This window comes from Pteropus medius, unplaced genomic scaffold (assembly GCF_902729225.1).
Source record: "Pteropus medius unplaced genomic scaffold, Ma_sr-lr_union100, whole genome shotgun sequence".
NCBI classification, from domain to species: Eukaryota; Metazoa; Chordata; class Mammalia; order Chiroptera; family Pteropodidae; genus Pteropus; species Pteropus medius.
Genome location: NW_024354911.1, coordinates 5268022 through 5293351, shown reverse-complemented (window position 1 = coordinate 5293351; position 25330 = coordinate 5268022). Strand labels below are relative to the sequence as shown.

The 25330-nt window shown below is 35.1% G+C and overlaps 1 protein-coding gene and 1 non-coding gene across 7 annotated transcripts in view; one reads left to right on the top strand and one right to left on the bottom strand.

Moving 5' to 3' along the window:
• MYO9A (myosin IXA) overlaps positions 1–25330 on the bottom strand; it is a 237897-nt gene that overhangs the window by 29478 nt on the left and 183089 nt on the right. For all 6 annotated transcript variants that reach the window (XM_039856603.1, XM_039856602.1, XM_039856604.1 and 3 more), the window contains 7 exons: positions 22661–22849; positions 21294–21341; positions 16930–17041; positions 14898–14959; positions 2928–3120; positions 1290–1418; positions 397–502 (listed from right to left, as the gene is read on the bottom strand). In XM_039856603.1, the coding sequence (XP_039712537.1) occupies positions 397–502; positions 1290–1418; positions 2928–3120; positions 14898–14959; positions 16930–17041; positions 21294–21341; positions 22661–22849 (839 nt within the window). The remainder of the gene's footprint in view (positions 1–396; positions 503–1289; positions 1419–2927; positions 3121–14897; positions 14960–16929; positions 17042–21293; positions 21342–22660; positions 22850–25330) is intronic.
• Positions 24059–24132, top strand: TRNAA-UGC (transfer RNA alanine (anticodon UGC)). The gene has a single exon. It is a non-coding gene; the product is annotated as a tRNA-Ala (tRNA).

Sequence of the window (25330 nt, the reverse complement as noted above, 5' to 3'; positions counted from 1 at the left end):
TTATCCCAACTACTGATGATATTTACACTCAGGGAAAGAGAGACTACTCCTGAAATCTCTTTGGTCAGTCAATTCCTAAGCACTATCTGAACCCACCTCCTACGAATAAGGTTGTGTCAACAGATATACAAACTTTCTAGTTCAGGAGTTAAAGAACAGGTTAAGCCACACAGTGCCACTATAGGGCTGAAGCTGTTACTTGGCTCAAGTAGGGCAGAGAAGCATCTGACATACAGTCCAACTCCACTGATTTCTGCTCCAGGAATCATAACTACCTACTTGAGGCACTGACTTTATAAATAGGAAGAAAAAAAAGATATCAGTTTTCCAAATGGAAGAGCTCTTCATTTATTTAAAAGAATCCAAGAGAAACATTCTGTTGCTTCTTGAAGTTACCTGACTAGATGAAAGATGAGGCGTTCTAGTGTATTGAGATGAGTTCGGGAGAGCTGGTCAATCACAGAATATACACCACGGATTGTCTCTTTCCTCTCCTGAAGACCTAAAAATCGTAGAGCAGCAAATTAGACTGAATGTCCCCTCTTATATGTTACCTCTTCCTCCTGGACAGACGCTTGGTAGCAGGGGAGACTGGCTCTACAGTTTTAGAAGAGGTAGTTGTACCTGTGTGGCAGGTAACTCACAGTTACCACTAATCTCCCATTGCTTGAGTTCTATGTTCGCTAAGCAGTCTCTTGAATTTTAATCTGTATCCAAGTAATCCTTGATTATAGTAAGGGAAAAGAGAGGCCCTAGTGTTTCAGGCATTTTGTGGTAGACTGATTCCTTGTCAAAATTAATCAATTGCTATATAATTTATAGATCAGTTGAGAAGTCATGCCTTAGGGCCTAAACACTTCCGGGCAGGCCTTCATCAATGGTCTACACATCTGTAGCACTGAAAAACTAAATTCTATAACCTGTTAGGCCTGGCATAAAATAGCCAGCTTTACATAGTGTTCTTCCCCAGATTCATAATTTAAATGAACATAAACTAACTCTTAAATCTATTTAATCTTTTAATTGTTTGTAACCCTAGTCTTTCGATCTGTTAGTGAAAAGCAACTAAGAAACTCAGAAAGCTTTTAGGACAATGAAGTTTTAATCAGTATCTAAGAAATCAAAATTTGAATAAGTGAGAGTACAATGGCCATTTCATATTTATGGTCAAAAGCTTACTTGTGGATCTATAAAGACTAAATCACTAGAGAATGGCTAAATAATTTATAACAAAGATGGCATTCCATTTCCAAGTACAAGCCTCTCAAATCCAGGAAGCCTGTGCTTACCCATAGCTCGAAGAAACTCCTCGTAAAGTTCAAAAGTCATGAGTGGATTGGGCAAATCACGAAGCCATTGTTTGAATACACTTGCAATGACGTGTATGTTGTAGTCATCTAAGTTTACACTCTCAGCATCTATTTATAGACGAGTTAGATAACATGAAAAAATATGCAGAGATTCAAATAATTCACTTTAGAAACTATCATTATCAAATAAAGTGTTCATGTTCCTAATCGGACTAATTTCTATTCTCTGTAATCTAATCCCAATGTTTTGGAATAGTGCTTCTAACTGGTAAAGAAACAGTTTTTGCTTATTTGTTTTCCCAATCTATTGTGGATCCAATGATATGTAAAATGAAAGGTCACATGTTTTCAAGTCAAAGCACTGTTAAACTGCTGTAAATGTTTCTAAATGCTTGCTCTTAATTTCTATACTTATCTTACTGTGTGGATCAGAGTGTGAAGCAGACTTTAAATAACAATGCTTAAGATGACAAGTGGAAAAAAGGCCAAGGACATTTTCTAAAAATAAGGGTGATTTTAAGTCATTCTTAGAGATAAAAGGACAGTAATAATTGAGCTCAGGAAATATAAACAAAATGCCTTTATTCCATTTCATTTATAAACTCTTTGAGATTATACAGACGAGATGATTGGGAGGATATAGGATGAATGATTTTTCATTTATGTTGACTCAAGGTATAAGAGACAAATTGGCAACTGCCTTTAAACTGGAATAGACTGAGTCTCTGGTAGGCAGAACCTCCTGCTTGAGTTTTACTAGGCATTTTCTGTTATTATTTCCATACTGATTCATTTCTCACTGATTTGTTTATTAAAAAAAAAAAAACTAGAAAGGAAAAGCATGTGGATAGGTTCTTGGCTATACAGAGGCAAGCTCTGTATATAATGTGATTCAAAAACATCTATTCCAATAGTAGTAAAGAGTAGAAGTTGAGAATGAAACCAAAGTCAAACCCCTGGACTGTGGCTAGAGTTCTATACAGATAAATATTCAACCCACTAATTATTAGTTTAAATAACTCTGTCGTCAATGTAGAAAAACAAGCAGCAGCACTGGAAAGAGCATTACTTGGAGTCAGAGTAATAGAGACTAACAGGTAATAGTTTAAAAGGGATTGAGAAGATCTATGGTCAAATCCCAGCTTGGTCACTTATTGGTAATGAGTCTTTGGGAAAGATCCTCTGTAAATCTCAGTTTATATATCTGTGAACGGGAATAATAATTCCTTATTTGCAGGGTTGTTGTGGAGATTAGTATAAAAACATTAGCACAGTGTCCTGCATAATCAATAGCTCATTAATTCCCTTGAGCCTAAATTTTTCTCTTTTGAATATTACAAATATCATGATCTTATCAGACTGCTAAAAAGATTAAATGAGATCTGTCTGAAGTCTCTAATAATGCCTTGTACAAATGACACACTCAATGTTTGCTGAATTGACCACATAAAAACAAAGTCTCTTTAGAAAGTAACAAGATGATAAATAAGCACCACAGAAAAGATTGCATTCTTCTTGCTGCAACAAAAAGATCAACATGTAATGAAAACTTTAAGAGCATAAACTGATCTATTTGAATAAAAGTATTTGGTCTTGATTTGGAGGGCACTATCTTACCTGTATCTAGACCTTGTCGAAGCTCCTTGATTTTATTAGTTGAACCAGACTTTCGGTAAATACCTTCTGTGTACAGTCCATGCATTTCAATGTAGTTTATGAGCTTTTCCACCACTAAAGGAACAGTTCGGTCTTCACTGGTCAAACGGGACAGTTCCACCCCAAACTGTCGAGATGACAGCTCTGGATCATACTAAATGGAAGATCATTTTTGTTTCCAAATACATTCAAACATCTTTAAACATGTTTAACCAACTACTTAAGAGAAACTATTTTTTATTTTCCTGAAGTTTTATGAGCATAGTTACTAGAGTTAGGGGGAAAGGTAATTATGGTTAATGCTGAGAGTATAAATGAGGTGCTAGTTTCCATCCTCTCCTACTAAGAATACCGCCCCACTGCCAAATGGGGTGGAGAATGGAGGCAGTGGCAATAGGCTACTGTTAAAAAAAAAAATCTCTTTATGTAAAAGTGGCATCTGGGCAAGGGATTAGGGAGATAGAATTTGTGTGCTAAACATTTACCAGGTACCATTAGAAAATCAACCAATTTGATATGAAGTAGAGTTCTCAGTAATTTCTGAAGTATAAGAATGCTTTGATGTTTATATAAACTTTAAAGAAGTTTAACTGAACACTGATGCCACAGCTAAAGGCAGAGGTACACACAGATTCACCCATGATGAGTGTTCTAGCTCTTTTTTATTTCAATGATATATCTTACATCATACCTTACTAACTATAATTTATGTGACTGCAAAAAAAAAAAAAAGGTTTAAGATTATTTGAATTCACAGAAAAGAAAAATGCCAGGTATTATCTCTGAAACAAAAATCTTTTTTGTAAACTTTTTTGTTCTTTCCTTTTCTTGCATCATTCTCCTTCCCTAACCCAACACTGTATACCCACTCTTTCTCCTCCAACCTGAATTCAAGCAGTGTCAAGTTCTTTTACTCAAGCAGTACACTCCATTTTTTCTTTTCTGTTGTCAGTGTCATCACCCTAGTTCAAATATATTATAACTGTCCACTTGGCCTAGTCTAACAACTTCCTGATAAGTTTTCCCATATCCATTTTCTCTTCTTTTAATATGCTGTAGAGTATATATAATCTACTTTACCATCCTTGAAAACCTTCAGCTGCTGATTTAATATATATCGAAAAAGGTGCAACATTCCCGAGTCTAGCCTTCAAGATATTAACTTGAATTGATTCTACTTTTTCTTTCTAGTATTATCTTAATACATTTATCATTTATGTGCTAGGTAACAGGGAAACAAAATCAAATCAGAGAGATAGTTCTTACCCTAACACTAATCTAAAACTAGTAATGTTAGTGTGTGGAGATAAGTAAAACTGCAACAACAGAATTATTAGGTCTTATGGAACCACAGAAGTGAAACAGTGAAATCGGGAAGCACTGAGCCCAGTGGATAACAACTAACAACCTTGAGAAGACCTGATGCTTAACCTAACTGTTAGAAAGCAAACAGTACATAAGTAAGGAAGGCAAGAAAAGAACATTTTAGGCAACGAAAACAAAGAACTACAAAAATGTACAAAGCTAACATAATCTGATATGGCTGAACTAAAAATGAGAAAAAGACAGAAAGATTGTAAAGAGGATTGGGTACTAAGTTACAGAACCTGGATCTGTCCTGACAGCTAAGGGAAGCCACCAGAGAATTTTAAGTAATGGAAGACATAAGTTTTATATTATTATGCATCATTCATCTATACATACATACTCTGCATTCCAGTACTTAATTCTTAAGAGAATTAATTGCATGTTTACTTGGAAGCACATAAAAATCAGCTTAAATTAATATAAGGCAACATCTCTGAAATGTATTTCTAGGTCTGAGGTGGAAGAGAAAAGACACTTAACCTTGGAATATTCAGAGGATGCAAGTTAAAATTTTGTATCATCACTAAATGAATTAGGGTATTTATGTTATTTCATATTTGCAACTAGGTTATAACTAGGTTATTTCATATTTGCAACAGGAATATCACCTTTCTATCTCAGAGAGTTATTGTAAAGATGAAGTTACAGATGAACATACAGAGCACAGTATCTGGTATATGGCAAATACTCAATAAATTGTTGAGAAAATAAAATAATGCTTGCTGAAATGATTAAAACAAAATAAACTGAACGAAACCTCTTACTATTACTGTGATACACACGTGCAAACATATAATCTATTTAAATGTTAAGGCTATCCCTAGGGCATGACGAATGTGAATAGTTAAGACTTGAGAAAGCAAAAAAATAAAATACTTGAGAGTATTAAACAAAAACTTTAAAATAGTTTGATTTTAAACCAACTAATCTAAAGCAAACATGCTAAAAAATTATATTTCTTGAAGGAAAAAATTAATTTTAATATTTCCAACTGAAAAACTTTAACTGAGTTTTCTTTATAAAAATGTTTTTATAATTATTTCCCCTTCTAATTAACTTCTCTGTGTGTTTTAAATAAAAATTTATTGAAGTATGACATATATACAGAAAGGTGTACAAATCCTAAGTGTGTAGACTTTGACAAAGTAAATGCACACTTGTTACCGGGACCCAAATCAAGAAAGAACATAACCGGCAGTGTAAAGTTCCCCTTCAAGGTCCTCTCAGCCACTACGCGTTTCACTCTTCACAAATAACCAGTATCTATAGTTCTATTACTATAACTTAGCTTAATCTGTTTTTGAACATTGTTATTAATGGTATCATATAATATATATACCATGAGTTAGTTGCATCTATTTTGAACTTTAAGTAGAATAATACAGTATGTATGCTTTAGTTTATGGCTTCTTTCATTCAACACTGAGTACTAATAGTTTAATCTCATTGCTATATAGTATTCCATTATACAAATATACAATTTATTCATTCAGTCTACTGCTGACGGACATTTAGGTTTCTTCCAATTTGGGGCTAGTTCAAATAGTGCTGCTATAAATGTCTTCTATTTGTCTTTGGCACAAATATCTATGTATATCTGTTTAGTATATAATTTTGGAGTGGTACTGCTGAGCCATGTTCAGCTTTGACAAACACTGACAAATAATACAAGAGTATTTAGGCCAACTTACACTCCTACCAGTAATGTATGAAAGTTTCAGTGGCTCTAATTCTTGCTAAGATGTCTTTCCTTTTAGCCATTTCAGTGGGCCCAAATCTCATTATGGTTTTGCATTTCCCTGATGATTAGTGAATTTGGGAAGATTTTCAATTACAGATTCTATTTTAATAAATATGACTCTTCATATTTTCTATTTTCTCTTGACTTAGTCTAGCTAAGTTGTATTTCTGTGAGAATTTTCCCAATTAATCTTAAATTGTTAAATTTATTGGTATCAAGGTATTCATAATAGCTTTTTATTTTCCTTTTAATGTATGCAGTATCTGCAGTGATACACTACATTTTTCTTCTTGAATACACCAATTTTTTAATTCTTATTTTCAATCACTTGTTAAAGAGTTTATTCATTATTTTAGGCTATTCAAAGAGCTAAAATTTGTCCGTACGTTTTATCTCTAGCACAAATTCTTTTCATTTCATTTATTTCTATTATCCTCCTTTTACTGTCTTTAGGTTTAATTTGCTGTTTTTTTTTTCCTCTACCTTCTAGAGAGGTAAGTTTAGATCATTTTTATCTTTGTATCCTTTCCAATGCACGCATTCAAAGTTATAAATATTCCTCTAATCACAATGTCAGCTATAGCTACATGTTTGCTATGTCATACTTTCATTATCATTTAATCCAACGTATTTTTCCATTTTTATTTTAATTTAGAAGTATACTGTTTAATTTCCAAACATTTGAGGACTTTCTTGTTATTGTCAGGTAGATTTATAGCTTAATTCCATTCTGGCCAAAGAGTATACTCTCAGTATCTCAAACTTTTGACATTTGTAAGAATTTGCTTTATGGCCCAACACATGACTAATTTTGTCAAATGTTCCATGTACACTTGAAAAGACTGTGTAGTCAGGCAATTGTAGGATGCAGGGTTCAATGCATGGCAACTAAGCCAATTTTTTAAATTTTGTTTTTCATATCATTTGCATCCTTACTGAATTTTTGTCTGCCAAGTATCAAAGCTATTAATATTAGACTATTTTAAAGTTAAAATTTTTATATCTCCCTAATGGGCTGACCATTTTATCATTATCAAACATCTTTATCTGAAGTAAGGTTTTTTGTCTTAAAGGATACTTTAATATTAGTACAGCTATACCACCCTTCTAATAGTTACTCTTTCCATGTTATAACTATCTATCCTTTTCCTTTTAACTTTTCTGTATCTTTATATTTAAGTATGTTTCATAAAAACGACATTGAGATCTTTCAGTTAGTTTTAACCTAGTGTTTTAGCTGGAAGTATCTGGCCTATTAACATTTGATATAGTCACCAATATATCTGGACTCACATCCACCAATTCACTATTTATGTTCTTTGTTCTGAACTGGTCTATGTTTCAGTTTATCTCATTTCTTGTCTTCTTTTAATCAAGCAATTTTTGTTTTTCCATTTTATCATTTTTATTAACTTTTATGTATTCATTTGCTATTCTTTTAGTGGTTACTTTAAAGACTCCAACAAATATCTGTAACATTTAAGCCTAATATGTTTTTAGCACTTTTACCACTTTCCAGATAATCCTTAGAATACTTTAAGTACATTTACCAACCACATTTTGTGGTTTCCATGCATTTTATTTATTTACTTTTTCTCATTCAACTTTCTTTTAATGGGTCTCAAATTCTGTAACAGATTTTTAGTCGTTTCCATTAAAAAGTACTGGATTGAAAAATTAATAACTTCAAAACTGCCACAAACAAACAAACAAACAAAAAACCCCAAATAGTCTACAAAATATTTTCCTTTCCTTTGGAAAGTTTTACAATATATTATAATCATTAACCAGTCTTTTATTCTTTAAAAAATTTTTTTGTATTTTTATTTTTTCAATTATAGTAGACATACAATATTAAATTAGATTCAGGTGTACAACACAGTCATTAGACATTTATATAACTTATAAAGTGATTACCCCGATAAATCCAGTACCCTCTGACATCATGCATAGTTATTATAATACTACTGACTATATTCTCTATGTTGTACTCTACATTCCCATGACTATTTTTGTAACTACCAATTTGTACCTCTTAATCTCCTCACCCCTTCACACATCCCCTTACACACAAATCTGACAACCACCAAAATGCTGTATCTATGAGCTTGTTTCTGTTATTTGTTTATCCTGTTCTCTAGATTCCACATATGACATTTGACTTTGTGTGACTTACTCCACTCAGCATAATACCCTTTAGGTCCATCCATATTGTTGCAGATGGCAAGATTTCATTCTATTTTGTGGCTGAGTAATATTCCATTGTATATCTATATACACCACCTCGTCTTTATCCATTCATCCATTAATGGACACCCTGGATGCCCCAATATCTTGGCTATTGTAAATAATGGGGCAATGAAGATATGGATTCACATGTCCCTTCAAGATAGTGTTTTGAGATTCTTCAGATAACTACCCAGAAGTGAAATAATGGGTCCTTCTGGGTCTCTTATTATTATACCCTTTGTCGTAAAGTCTATTTTGTGTTATATAAGTATTGCTACCCCAGTGATTTTTTTCCATTTTCATGAAACATCATTTTTCATCCCTTTACTTTCAATCTGTGTGTTTTTTAATCTGAAGTGAGTCTCTATAGAGAGCATATGTAAGAGTCTTGTTTTCTTATCCATTCAGCCCCCCAATCTTTTGATTTCAGCATTTAATCCATTTACATTTAAAGTAATTGTTGTCAGATGTGTAGTTATTGCCATTTTATTATTCATTTTTTAAATCTTTTTTTCCATCTTCTTCCTAAAGAAGTCTCTCTAATGTTTTCTGTAACACTGGCTTGGTGATGATGAACTTCTTTAGCTTTTTCTTATCTGGGAAGCTCTTTATTTGTCCTTCAGTTCTAAATCATAGCTTTGCTGAGTAGAGTAATCTTGGTTGTAGAGTAATCTTGCTTTTCATCATTTGAAAATTTCCTGCCAATCCCTTCTGGCCTGCAAAGTTTCTGTTGAGAAATCAGCTGACAGTCTTATGGGAGCTCCCTGTAGGTAACTAACTGCTTTTCTCTTGCTGCTAGTGAGATTCTGTATCTTTAACCTTTGACATTGTGTTTATGATGTGTCTTTGGTGTGGGCCTCTTTGGGTTCATCTTGTTTGGAACTCTCTGGCTTTCTGGGATTGTATGTCTATTTCCTTCACCAGGTTAGGGAAGTTTTCAATCATTATTTCTTAAAATAGGTTTTCAATTCCTTGCTCTCTCTCTTCTCCTTCTGGTATCCCTATAATGCGAATGTTGGTGTGCTTGATGCTGCCCCAGAGGCCCCTTAAACTATCCTCATTTTTTTTGGATTCTTTTTCTTGTTGGGTATCCTCTGCTGCACGTCCTCTATGTCGCTGATTCGATCCTCCGCTTCATCTAATCTACTGTTAATTCCTCCCAAGGTATTCTTCGTTTCAGTTATTGTATTCTTCATTTCTAACTGGCTCTCTTCATGTTTTCTATCTCCACTTTTATGTTTTCTCTTTGTTAAAGTTCTGAGTTCCTCTACCCTTCCCCTAAGTTCACTGAGCATCCTTATAACAAAATGTTTTGAATTCTTCATCTGGTAGATTGCTGGTCTCCATTTTGTTTAGTTCTTTTTCTGGAGCTTTGTTCTATTCTTTCGTTTGGGACATGCTTCTTTGTCTTCCCTTTTGGCTGCCTTCTTGTGTTTGTTTCTGTGTATTAGGTAGAGCCGCTATGTCTTCTGGTCTTAGTAGAGTGGCCTTATGTAGTAGGGTGTGTTGTGGGGTCCAATGGCACAGTCTTCCCTGGTCATGCGAGCCGGGGTCTCCCGGTATGTTCCTTGTATGGGTTGTGTGTGTACTCCTGTTATAGTTGAGCCCTGGTTGCTGTTTGCTCATCAGTGGAAGGAACTGATCCTCGGGCTGACTGATTATGATGAATGGCCATGATAGTGGAGGAGCTGTTGTGCAGGGGATGACCCTGCAGAGCAGGATTCACTTTAGCAGGGCTCTAGGGGCCTGCCCTGTCTGCCCTTTAGGTGTGGCATCCCAAGATGTGACATAAGGTCGTCCTCTAGCTCAGACCAAAGCCAGACCCTGGGAATGCAGGCTGGGGCCTCCTGGGAGGAGCCCTGCCACAGGCCAAGTTCAGCTGCATCCTGTGCCCTTTCCCGGGCCACCTGATATGAGCCACCAAGCAATCTGCAGATGGCCGCCACCCATGCTGTGCTTAGATGTGCCCCAAGTGGCCAAGCTGCAAACTGAGGCTGGCTGCCAATAGTGCCAGACTTGAGGCTGCTTAGAGAGAGGTATGGGGCATGCCAAGGCCAGATGCTGCTTGTTTAAGTTTTGTGAACCTTTGAGAGATTTTAGGAAAGTCCACAGCACAAGCCAAGATAGGCAGTGTGTATGGAAAATCCACTGGGAGCAGCTTGGCTGGGTCCACATGTTGGGAGGGGCGGGGTCTCAGAAAAATCACCAGAGCAGGGTGACCAGCGTTAGCTATGCTGCTGGAAACTCAGATATGGTAGCTGCCTGGGTCTCCAAGTTGGGTGGGGGATGCTGCAAAAAAGGAATGCCCTGTGCCAGTACTTCTATCTGGGAGAAAGCTACCCCTCCAGCCCTTACCCTGAAGCCAGACAATTCATTTCCTTCCATATGTCCTTCGGGCTTTTTAGCTAGTGCTCTAGCACTGGAGCTCAGAGTAAGTGAGTCCATCAACAAGTAAGTGCATGTTTGGGCCCCTTAAGAGAAATATTTGCAACTCCAACTGCCCTCCATCTCACTTAGCCACAATCTCCAATGGTTTTCACAGCCGGAAATTGTGTGGACTTCTCTTCCCAGCACTGGAACCCTGGGCTGGGTAGCCCAGTGTGGGCCGGGGAGCCCAGTGTGGGCCGGGGAGCCCAGTGTAGGCCAGGACCCCTTACTCCTTGGGGCAACCTCTGTAGCTGAGATATTCCTCCTGATTCTCAACCGCCACATGTGGGTATGGGATCAGCTCATTTGGTGTCTCTGCCTCTTCTACCAATCTCAAAGTGGCCTCTTCTGTGTGTTCCCAGTTGTACGACTTCTGTTCAATTTGACTTCAGGTGGCTCCCAATGATGGCTATTCTGTAGTTTAGTTGTAATTCTGATGTGTTTGTGAGAGGAGGCTAGCACAGAATTTACCTACTCCATCATCTTGACTGGAACTGCCTAATCTTTTATTCTTAAACTTAAATGGCCAATTGAGACAAACAGTTCTGAGACCATTCTTCCACCACTGATTAAGACTGGGGTGGCAGGTATTGGGGAGTATATTTATTTAGCCTTCTGAGCTCTGGCAGACTTGGTGATACTGCCAGCTCCAGTTATTTGTTTGTTTGTTTGTTTTATAGTGACATTGGTTAATGAAATCCAGTTAAGTTTCAGGTCTACAATTCAACAGTAAGGCACATATGTATATTGCATTGTGTGTTCATCGCCCATAGTTATATTTCTTTCTGTCACCATAAATTTGACCCCTCTTACCCTATCTACCTCCTCCATTCCCATCCATTGCTTTAATGACACCCAAAGCAACTGTCTGTGTCATGTCACGAACAGCAAAACAGCCAAGAGGAGGATAGTCAGAGAAGCTCTCAACCACACATGGGCTTGCCAGGAACCATATCAACAATGGCAGCATCACCAGATTTAAAAACTTTGGGCCATCTTCCAGCTCTTTCCCAGAACAATGATCAGTCTTCTCCTTCAGCTCAGCACATTTGCAAGCAGTGTGAGCTTTGTGACAATCCAGCACAGGTGCATATTTGGCACTGATTTGGCCTAGATGGTTCAGGATAATCACCTGAGCTGTGAAGCCAGCCGCTTCTAGACGCAATGCCACAATGAGCATCTTTGACAGACACATTATTAACATTGAAGCCCACACTATCCCCAGGGGAAAGCTTCACTCAAAGCTTCATGGTGCATTTAAACAGACTTTACTTCATTTGGAACAGTGACTGGAACAAAGGCAACCACCGTGCCAGGTTTGAGAATACTCGCTGGTCACGAATTTCAACAGGGAGTTATCAGTGGTGATACCATGTTCACGTTCAGCTTTTAGTTTATCCAAGACCCAGGCATACTTGAAAAAGCCCTTTCCCATCTCAGAAGCCTCTTTCTCAAATTTTCAATGGTTCTTTTGTCAATCCCACCACATGTGTGGATCAGATGACCAGCAGCGGAAGATTGCCAGAATCAACGTGTCCAGTGATGATAATATTGATATGAGATTTTTCTCTCCCATTTTGGCTTAGATTTAGTGATAGTTTTCATGACATCTGTGTTCTGGCTGCAAACCCATTGCAGAAAACATGAAGCTCATGCATTTTAATTCTCTCTATATTTTAAGCCCCACAAGACATTATTATTGTGTTTTTTTTGTAATATTCTATTATTTTACACATATTACTTACTCTATCCATTGTTCTTCATTCCTTACTGTATTTGTTTCCATCTGAGATCATTTTCCTCCACCTAAATAACCTTTTCTAGTATTTCTTTTAGTGTAGGTCTGCTGGTGACAAATTCTGAGTTTTTGTTCATCTGGAAATGTCTTCACATCATTTTCACTTTTGAAGGCTACTGTCACTAGATACAGAATTCTGTGTCAGCTTTATTTTCTTTTAACACTTTAAATGTGTTAAGTCACCATCTTTTGGCTTCCATCATTACAGCTGAGAAGTTAGTTGTCAGTCTTTTCATTGCTACTTTAGGTAATGTTTATTCTTTTCTTCCTCTGACTGCTTTTAAGAAATTTTCTTTTTCTTTAATTAGGAGCATTGTGCATCTGGTGTGGTTTTCTTTGTATTTATTATACTTTCAGTTAGTTAAATGTGTGACTTATTGTGTTAGCCATTATTCCTTTCTGCCTGGACTCCAATTCCACACATTTAAGAACCTTTCATCTTTTCCCATATATCGTCCATGTTTATTTCTGTATTTCCTCATCCTTTTTGTATTCCGTGCTTGGATAGGTTCCAGTGACCTACCTACCTATCAGTTCACCAATCTTCTCTTCTCCTATGGCCAATAGGCTGTTAAACCCATCTTCTGAGTTTATAATTTCAGTTGCATTTTTTATTTTTAGAATTTCCATTTGACATACTCTCTCTCTCCATATATATGTGTATATACACATGCACACATATACGTATATATATTTCCATTTTTTGATAAAAAATTCTTATATTTCAATCTATTATTTGAACATATTAATTAAAAAAAAATTTAAAAGTACATGTCTGACAATTCAGTTACTGGGTCATCTATGAATCTATTGATACTGTCTATTTTTTGTTAGTCTCATTTCTTAATGACTGATATTATATAGGAAAAAATTATAAAGGCTCTGATTGATGTAATCTCTCTGTAGAGAGGATTCACCCTATTTTCTCTGGTGGGTAGCTAGAATAAGAAACAGATTGTCTTAATCCAATCAAGAATTGCCTCAAAGCTTGTTTCCAATTTTTATAAAGCTCAGTCTATCAGTGCCTCACCCCCTTTCCTAGGGTATAGCTATTCAAAGAGTTCTCACTGAGAGTACAGAGTATTGACTAGGGATCCTCTTTGAAGGTAGATCATATAATTCTAAATTTTCTCTACTTAGCATTGTGAGACTGCAGAAAATTCTAATATGCTTTTCTGTTTAGCTTCTTAGCCTTTTGCCCTATGCAGCTTAAGAATTCATAAAATACTCTGAGGATAAAACCTCTGGGTTTCAGGCTCACTTCTTTTTATGTCTGGGTCATGGTCCTTCAAGTCCTGGCAATCCTAGACTCCAACTTTTGTTCCTATAGCCCTATGAGACTCCTAAAAACTCTGCTGACTTCTCTGACTCTTAAATGTGGCCCTCTGCCCAGAATCTTGGATTCTTGACCTATAAAAAAGGTGACGACTTCCCACAAGGAAAAGAATGTCTCACAGGTATAGATTCACCACTCCACAATTCTCTTTTCTCTAGGTCTAGGCCCCTAAAGTTCAGTTGCCTAGGCAGCTCTCTGATGCTTGGCAACAGACTTTTGCCAGTTATTCTCAGCATGAGTATTAAGTCTATCACAAGCTACTCCATCTTAGCTGGAAGTAAATGTCCCACCTTCATTGTATTTTAAGCCTTGAATCAAATTTCTCTTTGTATTTTGCCATGATTTGTCATGGAACATGTACAAATTTTATACATGGGCTGTAAACAACATGCACACACATTTATATTATAGTTCAGATATGCGAAGTATTATTTTAATTGTCTATGTGACTAATAAGTAGGAAACTGTGATTATACATCAACCAAAGCCCAAAATCTTTCAAAAATGGTTGCTTCCTTGAAGCATAAGGTACCAAAGTACATGTTCAGCATCTTTTAGATCTCTGTGTATCCAAGTAGAAATAGCAAAAAAAAAAAAAAAAAAAACAAACAAATTAAAAAAAAAGACTATGCATACATTTTGCCATCCGTGTTAAAATCTTTCATTGCAGTCTACTATTTTCAAGACAATTCCTAGGAAGACTGATGAGTGCTTAATGAAGTAAAAAAAACCTTTAAAAGTAGTGTTTTAATAAACTGTTGGCTGTCAAATCAGTTTAGTAGCTCCCATTTAGTAAAGAGATATAGTTCTAGGACAATCAGTTCAGTTAATATATACATGTCATGATCCAGCATACACATCCCTCTACATGTGTATGCTGGATCATGACATAAAATGTATTTCTTACTGCGATCTGCGGTCAAAAGTTTGAAAACCACTGCCCTATAAAGTTATCAAAGAGGCCTTGATTTCTTTCATGAAGCACAAAAGACCAACAGATCTGTCAATTATTACTCATAGGTGATAACTTACCTTTTTAGAGCACTTGGCTGTGGTTTTCAGACAGCACTTCTTATGGCAAGCATACTTGCATACTGAAAAACAGGTTAAGAATGCAGAATTTTTAGAAGTCTGTACATCAGTGACAAGAACTTAAGTTCACAAGTTTATTTTGGATTTAATTTTTTTTCTTTAAATATGAGACTGCTATAATATATATACAACTTTGCATGGTATTAGAATGAAAAAAAATCTAACCAATCCTTTTTTTAAATTTAATTTATTTAATCCATTCTACTTGGAAATATGAAGTTGAAAACATGCCTAAAATATCTAACTAATGTCTATAAAATTTTTTTGCATTCTTTTAAGACTGACTGCCCTTCTTCCCTGCCTCTACTATATTCCAGCAGAATGTTTACCGATCTTTGTGATCCGATTCACAAATTAGAGTTCATGCTCCCCTCACTTATCTGCTCTACAATCTGCTAAAATGCCAGAAATACCTACTAGGAATCATTCTAATGGGTAAAGAAGGCATTATTGCCAAAGACTCCTACTGAAATAAGAAACTGGATAGCACATTAAGAGATAAGAAAGACCTTACTTATTATATTAGAAGGTCCAGAATAGAGCTCTCAAGAACCAGAACATAAAGAATATCATTTGTGACAGGGAAGATGAGGTAAAGAAAAGGTTCAGAGCAAAATAATTTCTTGGAACAGAAGATAACAGGGTGTCTAGGCAGCTGGTAGTTGGAAAGAGATACACTGAGGGGAAGATACTGAGAACACACTTGGCCTGTGTCATTTTGCTATACGAGCTCTGGCTCCTGTATATCAAGACCTGAGTATTCTTCACCTTCTATCGTATAACTTGTGGGGTTTTTAAGGCCAAGATCAAGTAGAGGAGGCTATATAATTATACTGGTGAAATTACTAGTATAATTACAAAAAAAGTTAATAATTCTACTAAGAAATCAAACCAAACCCACCCAAGTCATAAAAAAGCACATTCTTTACATTTTTCAGTCTCAAATCATAGATTATACTAAACCTACAGAAATCAGATTCAAATTAAACAGTCAAGAACATGGCAAACTAGTTCCTATTCCACTCTAATTTTTTAAACTACTGTAATAAAACAAAAGGAAAACAATTTTTGAACCATAGAACAAGTGAACATATCCAGCAATAGTGGTGATTTTGCTATGGTGAAAATGACTTTTATCCTTGTTGCCATACTAGACCCAGCCCTTCCTAATATTTCTTTCATTCAATTCTAGCCCACTAATAAATAAACCCTCACAGTATTACTGAAAGCACCAGAGTAAATGCATGGAGTAACAGGAATGGAAGCTAATGGTCCTCTGTAAGCTAGAACCAAGCTGATCCACAAAAAGTCTCTACTCACATTCTAGGATTTATATATTCTAATGAAAGGATTACAGTAGAAAAAAAGTATCAAAGTATCTGTCTGGTTATAATCTAAGAATTTATTCATTAATTAATCTATTAATATATAGATTCATCTACCCAACAAATATTTATTAAAACTTACAATATGCCAGAACTGTTATAGGCACTGGTGGATACAGAAGAGACAGATAAGTTTCCTGACCTTATATAGGATAGACTCTAATGGGACAAACTGACAAACGAGTAAACAAATGAATACTTAATTCTGGGTGGTGATAAGTGGTATAAAGATTTTAAAGCTCAGTAAGGGGACAGAAAATTGGGAGACAGGGAGGCATTTTAGGTAAGAGAGGAAAGAGCTCTCTAAGAGGTAACATTTGAGTAGAGACATAAATTAACTGAAATACTTAAGTCTTATTAACATCTGGGAGAAGAAAGAGCATTTCAGATAGAGCGAGCTGAAAGTATAGTGACCAAGAACACCAAAATATCTGGTTTGGCTAAAGAGAGTAGGTAAAAGAGAGATGAGGTTAAAGAATCAGGAAATGTGAATTTTTCCTTTATGTTAAAGAATATATCAGAAAACTCAGGGAGATAGAAAGGTCAAGTGGTTAACAAAAAATTCCTCAAAGATCTCTTATACTTACATTTGCAAACAGAGGCTCTGTCCATTATCCATATCAATGAAGAACAGTACTCACAATATGTAGGAATGCTATACTGGGTGGCCTTAAAGATGTGACCATTGTGCTCTTCCACCTGAATGAAAAACAATATAGCTATTTATGTTAAAGCCAACACAGTAAACGTTAGTCAGCCAATGGGAAATCCTTCAGTCTCTTGTTAAGTCTTTATTGAGCACTTATTCCAAGAGGAAAATTATGATCTTCTAAGAAACAAAATGAAAGTAAAATATATGTTCCCTACTTTCAAAAAGATAACAATCTAGTAGAGAAACAAGACCAACTTACATGAAAATCAGAAAGCAATGCTACAAACACATTAACAGCTATACTGAATGAGATCACAAGAACATTATGCTAAGCAGCATATGCAAAAGACCACATGTTGTATAATTCTACTCATATGAAGTGTCCAGAAAGTGCAAAAATATAAAAACAAAAGTAGATTAGTAGTTGCCTGGGGCTGGGAAAGGTAAAGGGTAATGACTGCAAACTAGCACAAAAAATTCTCTTAGAGTAATGTAAATGTTCTAAAATTCGATTGAGGTAAAGTTACAACTGTATAAATACACTGAAAATCACTGAACTGTCCACTTAAAAGTGATAAATTACATTGTAAGTAAATTTACCTCAATAAAGCTCTTTTTAAAAACCTTTTGGTTTACCTTGCACTTTAAATGGACATTTTACCTATACAGGATTTTATAGTATTACACATTGGTCCTTTGGAGAATATTGGTTTATTCACTGAGTTGTGTAGCCCTTCCAAAATGCTGACATATTATACACTATCAAAAAGTCAAATTCCTTTATATTGCCACCAGTCTTATCAGAAAACACTTTACTGGAAAGTTGTCACACTCACAGTGGCGTTTTCCACAATTCTAATTTTTGCTTGAAAGCTCAAACTTTATCACTGTAACAAATATTGTTAAGTGTTATCTTTGAAGTAACAGGGTCACTTTGTTAATTTTCGGAAAATGTCTGCCAAATACCAAAATCTAAATAAGTGTAGCTTGTTAATAAAGTAAAAGTGATTTCTATGAAAATGTGGCTTAGAGACACATGTTGACTTAAAAACTTGTATACTAATATTCATAGTATTATTCATAATAGCCAAAAAAAAAACCCCCAAAAGTCTATAAACTGATGAATGGATAAACAAAATATAGTGTATCTATACACTGGAATATTATTTGGCTATAGAAGAAATGAAGTACCATAAATGCTTCGACATGGATGAACCCTGAAAACATGGTAAATGAAAGAAGATGGACACTAAAGGCCAATACTGTATAAATTTTTTTATCAATACGAAATGTCTATAATAGGCAAATTCATAGAAACGAGAAGTAAATTAGTAGTTTTCAGGACTGGGAAGAAAAAGAATGAGGAGTGACTGCTCAATGAGTATGGACTTTCTTTTGGGAGTGATGAAAATGTTCTGGAATTATATAGTGGTGATAGCTGCCCAATGTAGTGAATACAGTCATATGCTGCTCAAGACAGGGATATGTTCTGAGAAATGTATTGTTAGGTGATTATTTTGTTGTGTGAACATCATAGCGAACACTTATACAAACCTAAGTAGCATAGCCTATTACATATCTAGGCTATATGATACAGCCTATTGCTCCTAGGCTACAAATCTATACAGCATGTTACTGTACTGAATACTATAGGCAACTGTAACACAGTGTTAAGTATTTATGTATCTAAACATATATAAACACAAAAAAAGGTACAGTAAAAATAAAATAAAAGATTAAAAATGGTATACCTATATAGGGCACTTACTATGAATGGAGCTTGCTGTACTAGAAGTTGCTGTGAGTCAGTGAGAGAGTAGTGAGTGAATGTCAAGACCTAGGACATTACTATACACTACAGTGAACTTTATAAATACTGTAAACTTAGGCTACACTAAATTTATAAAACAATGAGATTAAATCAAGCACAAGAGAAAATGATGCAATCAAGGGATCCAGTAAACACAGGATGAGGCATGGCATACTGTTTTACAGCTTTTTTTTGTATAAGTAGAGAGAGTAAAATAACAATAAAGAACATAAATACATAAATCAGTTACAGTTGTTTATGTTATCTTATCAAGTATTATATACTGTACACAATTGTATATGCTACAATTTTGTACAACTGGCAGTACAGTAGGTGTGTTTACACCAACATCACCATGAACATGTGAGTAAAGGGTTGACATTATGAAAGCTATGGTGTCACTAGGTGATAGGAGATTTTCAGCTCCATTATAATCTTATAGAACCACTGTTGTATATGTGGTTATGACTGACTGAAATTTCTGTATGTGGCACATGACTGTATACTAAACCACACTAAATTGTATACTTTAAATGGTTAAAATGGTGAATTTTATCTTACATGGATTTTGTCACAGTTTTTTAAAGGCTAGATCAGTTTACTATTCAATTGTACATGTTATTTTTTTTGAGACAACCATCATTTACATACTTCCCATTCCCATTTGGAGCAAATGCTTGGTATTTGTGCTAAGCTGTCAGCAGTTTTATCCATGACTGCATTTATGTCAACTCAGTGAAAAAGGAAAAATCATGTTATTATTATCATGAAAATAGTTTTGATCTTGCAAAAATCCCTAAAAATGTCCTGCATATCACACTTTAAGAACCACCAGATTAGAGTTTATGTAAGTAGAAAGTATAGAAGGATATACACTAAACTATTAACTCTATATATTATCTCGCCTGAGATAAAATACACAGTAACAGATATAAAATAATAAAAATCTATATATGAAAATTTTAAAACCTTAATGAAAGACACAAAAATAGACCTGAAAAGATGAAAAGATTCAAAATCATAAAGATGTCACTTCTTTGTTAATTTATAAATATAAGTTCACCTAAGAAGAAGTACTAGATTTTCCCTCCTCAAATTAGACAACTGATTTTAAAGTTCATATGAAAGAACAAGTAAAAATAGAAGAGTTCTAAAAAAGAAAAGTAATTAGAGAGGACTTAGCCCTGTCAATTATTACACATAATAAAAGCTCAATAATTAAAGTAGTGCGGAATTGGCTCATGAATATTCAGATAACTAATGGAACAGGATAAAAAAGATCCAAGCATAAAGGGGAATTTAGAATATAAAAAGGGTAACACCTTAAAATAGATGGGTAAAGATGGACTTTTAAATAAATGATGTTGGATTTGGGAAGAAGTAAAATTAGACTCGTATCTCATACCATATACCAGGATAAACATCATAAAGATCAGAATTTAAATGTAAAAAATGTGACCATTAAAGTAATAGAAGAAAAAAATTGAGAATTTCTTTTTATCCTTTAGGTAGAGGAAAGTCTAACTGTGACACCAAATTCAGAACCTATGAAAGATTGGTAAGTCTAATTTCATAAAAGTAAAATTCTTCTATATAGCAAATAACATCAAAAAGCATGTCAAAAGAAAACTGACAAAGTGGGAAACATAGTTGACTTATGTCCCAGACAAAAGGTAATCTCCTCTACAAATGAAATTTCTAGAAATTGAGAAAAAAAAGACCAAAGCCTCAAAAGTAATATGGGCAATGAATATAAACATACAGGCCATGAGGAAAAATGTAAATGGTACTTAAGCATAAGAAGAGATTAACTCATTGATTATAAGAGAAAAGCAAATTAAAACTATAGGGAGATACAATATTCCTTATCTATAAGACTGGCAAAATTCTAAAAATTTAACAACCCATTTTATTAATGTTGAAACTAAAAAATGAGAATACTCCTAAGGAGAAATGAAGCAATATATATCTATAACATATGCATTTTACCTATGACCTGGTATTTATCTAATTCCATTCTAGGAATCTCTTTCTACTCTACACATACACACACACACACACACACACACACACACACACACACACACTTATTTATTGTGCCATAATTGTGTGTAACAGCAGAAGACAAGAAACAACCTAATATTCCTTCAAAGAATATTAGAAAGCTGTAAAACATATATATACACAGCTATTGTATATTTTCTATTGCTATTTTAACAAATTACCATAAACTTCATAGCTTAAAACAACACCCATTATCTTACAGTGTGTAGGCCTGAAATCAGCCATTTTAGGAAGCCGCCACTGATAACAAGTCAAGTTACAAAATTCAAGACACACGTCATTCTAAATTTTTGTAAAGGCATAAATGATTACATTCTAGGCAGCTGATAAACTTATTCCTTAAATATATCCACAGAAATACTGTATGATATACTTCAGACTGCTGGTCTAAAAATTACTTTTAACATAAAAAAAGAATGACTTACTAAATCAGTTTCTTTTTTCCTTCTTTTCTTTCTTTCTGTTTTTGGTACCTGGTAGGAAAGAAATACAGAAGTTGTGATATAACAAGAACTAACAAACTTTCTTTTCCACAAATGCTGAGATTTTTGCTTAAAAGGTAATAGAGTAAGCAGCTCTTTATTATTCAATAGGAAACATGAAGTGCTGGTAAGTAAATGTGAGAAATTTTCAAGTTTGGTAAAACACAGTGCTCATAAAAGCAGAATGGAAGGATACTTCAGAGCCTGTCTTTTTAAATCTCAGTTCTGTCCAGAAGCGACACCACATCAATTTAAATGATGATTTTATTTTAATCATTAAATAAATAATTATTAATTTTAAAGATTGCACTTCCCATATTCTGGCTCCAGAAAACTCTCTATCCCAGAGCTAAATATAAAAAGCTATCATTTGGGACATGGAAAACCTCTTTTACATATGACATTTCCTGATAACCATAGTACAGAACAATCTAAGCCTAACCTTTTAAAATTATAAACAAAAGCAGTATAATCCTTGTAAGAATCTTCTTCTGCATAACATAAAGACCTTAAACCTAAATCTAGAACAGAAGAATTTAAGGATTTATTTATATCTGACTACTTCAAATATGACTTAAGATGGTTTGTAAATCTAAATATATATAAATTAGAATAATTTAAAATGGAACATAATCAACAGAAAAGATTAACAGTATTCTTAATACCTAATAATTAGATAGCTAATTATTTTAGCCGGGGTACTTAAAGGAAACATATTGATAACTTTGTTTAAGGCCTGTTATCTCTTCTATAATATGGATTTCATAATAGTTATTTAATAGTGCTGAAGCAAAAATTAAATAAAATTTAATTTTAATCAATTTATTTAATTAAATAAAATTTAAATTTAATTAATCAAACACGTAGTATATGCAAATCTTGGCACTCAATAAATAAAGGTTATTATTATTGTTATAAAGATTTCCGAAACACACATTTTCCTAAAACCTAATTCAAGGAGAAATATAATTTGTCAGTCCTCACATAAAGGCCACTAGCTGATACAGTGAATCACGTCTTTAAAAACTTTTTTACAAAAGGAAATTCACGTGTTGACCTTTATCAAAGCTGAGGGTATAATCTTGAGGGCATATTATATTTTACCTCAGTGAAGAATGTATTAATTTCAGAAGGTTTAAACAATATGACCTGATGAACTTACAAGGCAGAATGGACTTAGTTAAATCTTAAGTAATGTTAAGTTGACAAGTTCACTATAATTTTTCCCTCAAATACCAGATGTCCTAAACAGACTCTTAAGAAGAGTTCATAATTAAATCTTGTTAGAAATCAAAATTTGTCATATTTACCTTGGTGGGTATACAATCCAAAGTCTTGAATTCATTCATATACTCATCTAAAAACACTTTAAAAGTGTTGACCCAAACTCTAACTGGAGATTCACTCCAATCACGCTGCTCAAGCCTCATGGTCTTCTCCAGAATCTGCTCAAATAGTGCATAGAGGTCTTTATACCGTATGCTTTTCCCATCATCTACCTAATAATAAATGAAGAAATGTAAGGTTTTATGAAACTATTTAAATATAAAATATTGATTCAACTTGCAATGGGTAGTATTCAGAATAAAGACTAGGAACCTGATGTACTTTCTAATGGGCATGCCCATGAGGTCATGTGATTTTTGTAAACTCTCACTCCACTGGAAATGTCTGCAGAGTAATACCTACTACATTTTAGTAAAACAGTAACAGTATTTTAAAGTTAAAGACAAAGTCCTGGGAATTTCTCCCATAAGTCTGGCTTTTTAACTATATCTGGCCGTAAAGATTATTTGCATCCCTCTTAATTACCTATCTCCCCATAAGTGAACCTTGTTTAGATAATTCCACTCTAAAATTGAAACAGTGAAGTCAGCAGCATGGTGGTTTGAGAAGACCTCCGAGTCTCTCCCCTTGAAGTTACAACAAGTTGGACAACAAAAGATTCCCTACTCAACACACAAACACGTCTAAGACATAGTGCAGGGACATCAGAAGGTAGGCATATCCAAGCAAACAGCAGAAACAGGAGGTAGAAGGATAGAGACAGAAACCAAGCACAGTCTCCCTCTTGCCATGGCCCCAGCAAATGCAACAGTAGTGAAAGGCTGGAGTGCAACCCCCCACTGAGCAGACCAGACCAGACCAGAGAAGGAAGGGCACAGACAGCAACTGGGTCTGGGTGACTGGCACCCATTGAGATTGGGTCCCGGGTCAGGGGCAGTGAAATGGTGCAAAATAATCCCAGCACTGTGAAACCCTATTGGGCTGCAAAACCCATACTTCGGCAGATTGCAAAAGGGCTAAAGAAAACTTTCCAGCCTAAATGGTCTGTGTAACCATTTAGGCTGGAAAGTTTTCTTTCCAGCATAATTAGCCTATTATGCAGGAACTCTCTTCCCCTTTGCCCATCCATCTCCCACCTATCTCGGTGCAGCCTAGTAGAAACAGCTAGATCAACTCAGAGCAGCCCTGCCTGCAGCTTCTGGAAACAGGAAGGCATTGCCAGGAACACACAGAAGACCCATAGCACACCCTCCCTTCCAATCATCGGGAATGGTACCACAAGCCATTGGTACCATAAAAGGAATGCCCACCTCCTGGGGAATACTGAGCATTTCTAGTGCCAAGGAAACACCAACCCTCAGAGATCCCGGAAGCCTCAGCAATGCAAATAAGAGAAAATTAAAAACTTGTAATTCTGGGGTGGCTCCATAGTGCAGTGGTTAGCACATCTGCTTTGCATGCAGAAGGTCCTGGGTTTGTGCCCCAGGTGGAGCCATGGACTGTGTGCTGGGGGTGCCAGGCTCCGGGTGCGCTGGGCCCTGGGTGCACACCGCGAGCGTGTGGGGAGAGACATCCCGCCTTCAGGGATTCAGTTCTTTAGTTGATAAGTAGAAAAACTTCTACTTATCAACTAAAATTCTTTTAAAAAGCAGCTTTCCTTTACACAAATACCAGGCAGAAAAATAATCCATCAAGTACAATGACTAACCAAAATAGCAAGAGAATTCAGAAAGAAAATAAAAAATCTCTATAAAATAAACTTAAAGACATCAAAATATGTGATTTAAATCACAGAGCATTCAAGACTGCAGTTCTGAAAAAAATTGACAAGATACAAGAAAACTCAGAAAGGCAAATCAACAAACTCAGAAACAAAATCAACAAACAAAAGCAGTACTTCACCAAAGACACTGAAACTATAAAAAAGAACCAAACAAATTCTAGAGCTGAAAAATTCTAGAATAAAATAGATAAGAATGAACTAGCTATCTTAGAGCAGACCAGATGCAGGAATGAATTAGTGACACAAAAGACAGAAATCTAGAAATGACCCTGCTGGAAGAGAGAGAACTGAGAGGAAGGAGGGGACAGGAGGAGGAATGGGAGGGAGGGAGGGAGGGGAGGGAGGGAGGGGAGTAATTATCTCAATCCAAAAAGGTATTCTCCAAGGCACATTATATTAAAACTATCAAAAATTAACAAATTCTCAAGGAAGCCAGAGAAAAGAAGACAGTAACCTACAAAGGAAATCCCATTAAGTTATCATTGGATTTTTCTTAGCAGAAACCCCTACAAGCTAGGAGAGACTGGAATCAAATATTCAAATTATTAAAAGAGAGAAATCACCAGTCAAGAATAATAGATCCAGAAAAGTTATCCTTTAGGTATGAAGGAGATATAAAGCCTTTTCCAGATATACAGAGACTGAGAGAATTTACAAACACAAGAGCTACATTACAGGAAATACTTGAAGGATGTTCTTCTTCCTGAAACAAAAAGACAAAAAGATACAAAACTATGAGCAAGACGACTAACAGACAGACAGAAGCAGGAAACTGCAACCCTTGTTGAGAATACGGTATCGAATACTTAAATATAGAAGTTAAAGGAGGTAAAAACATAAAAAAAGCAAATAGTTATTACAATTTGGAAATGAACTCACAACATAAAAAGAGATAATTTTTAACAACAAA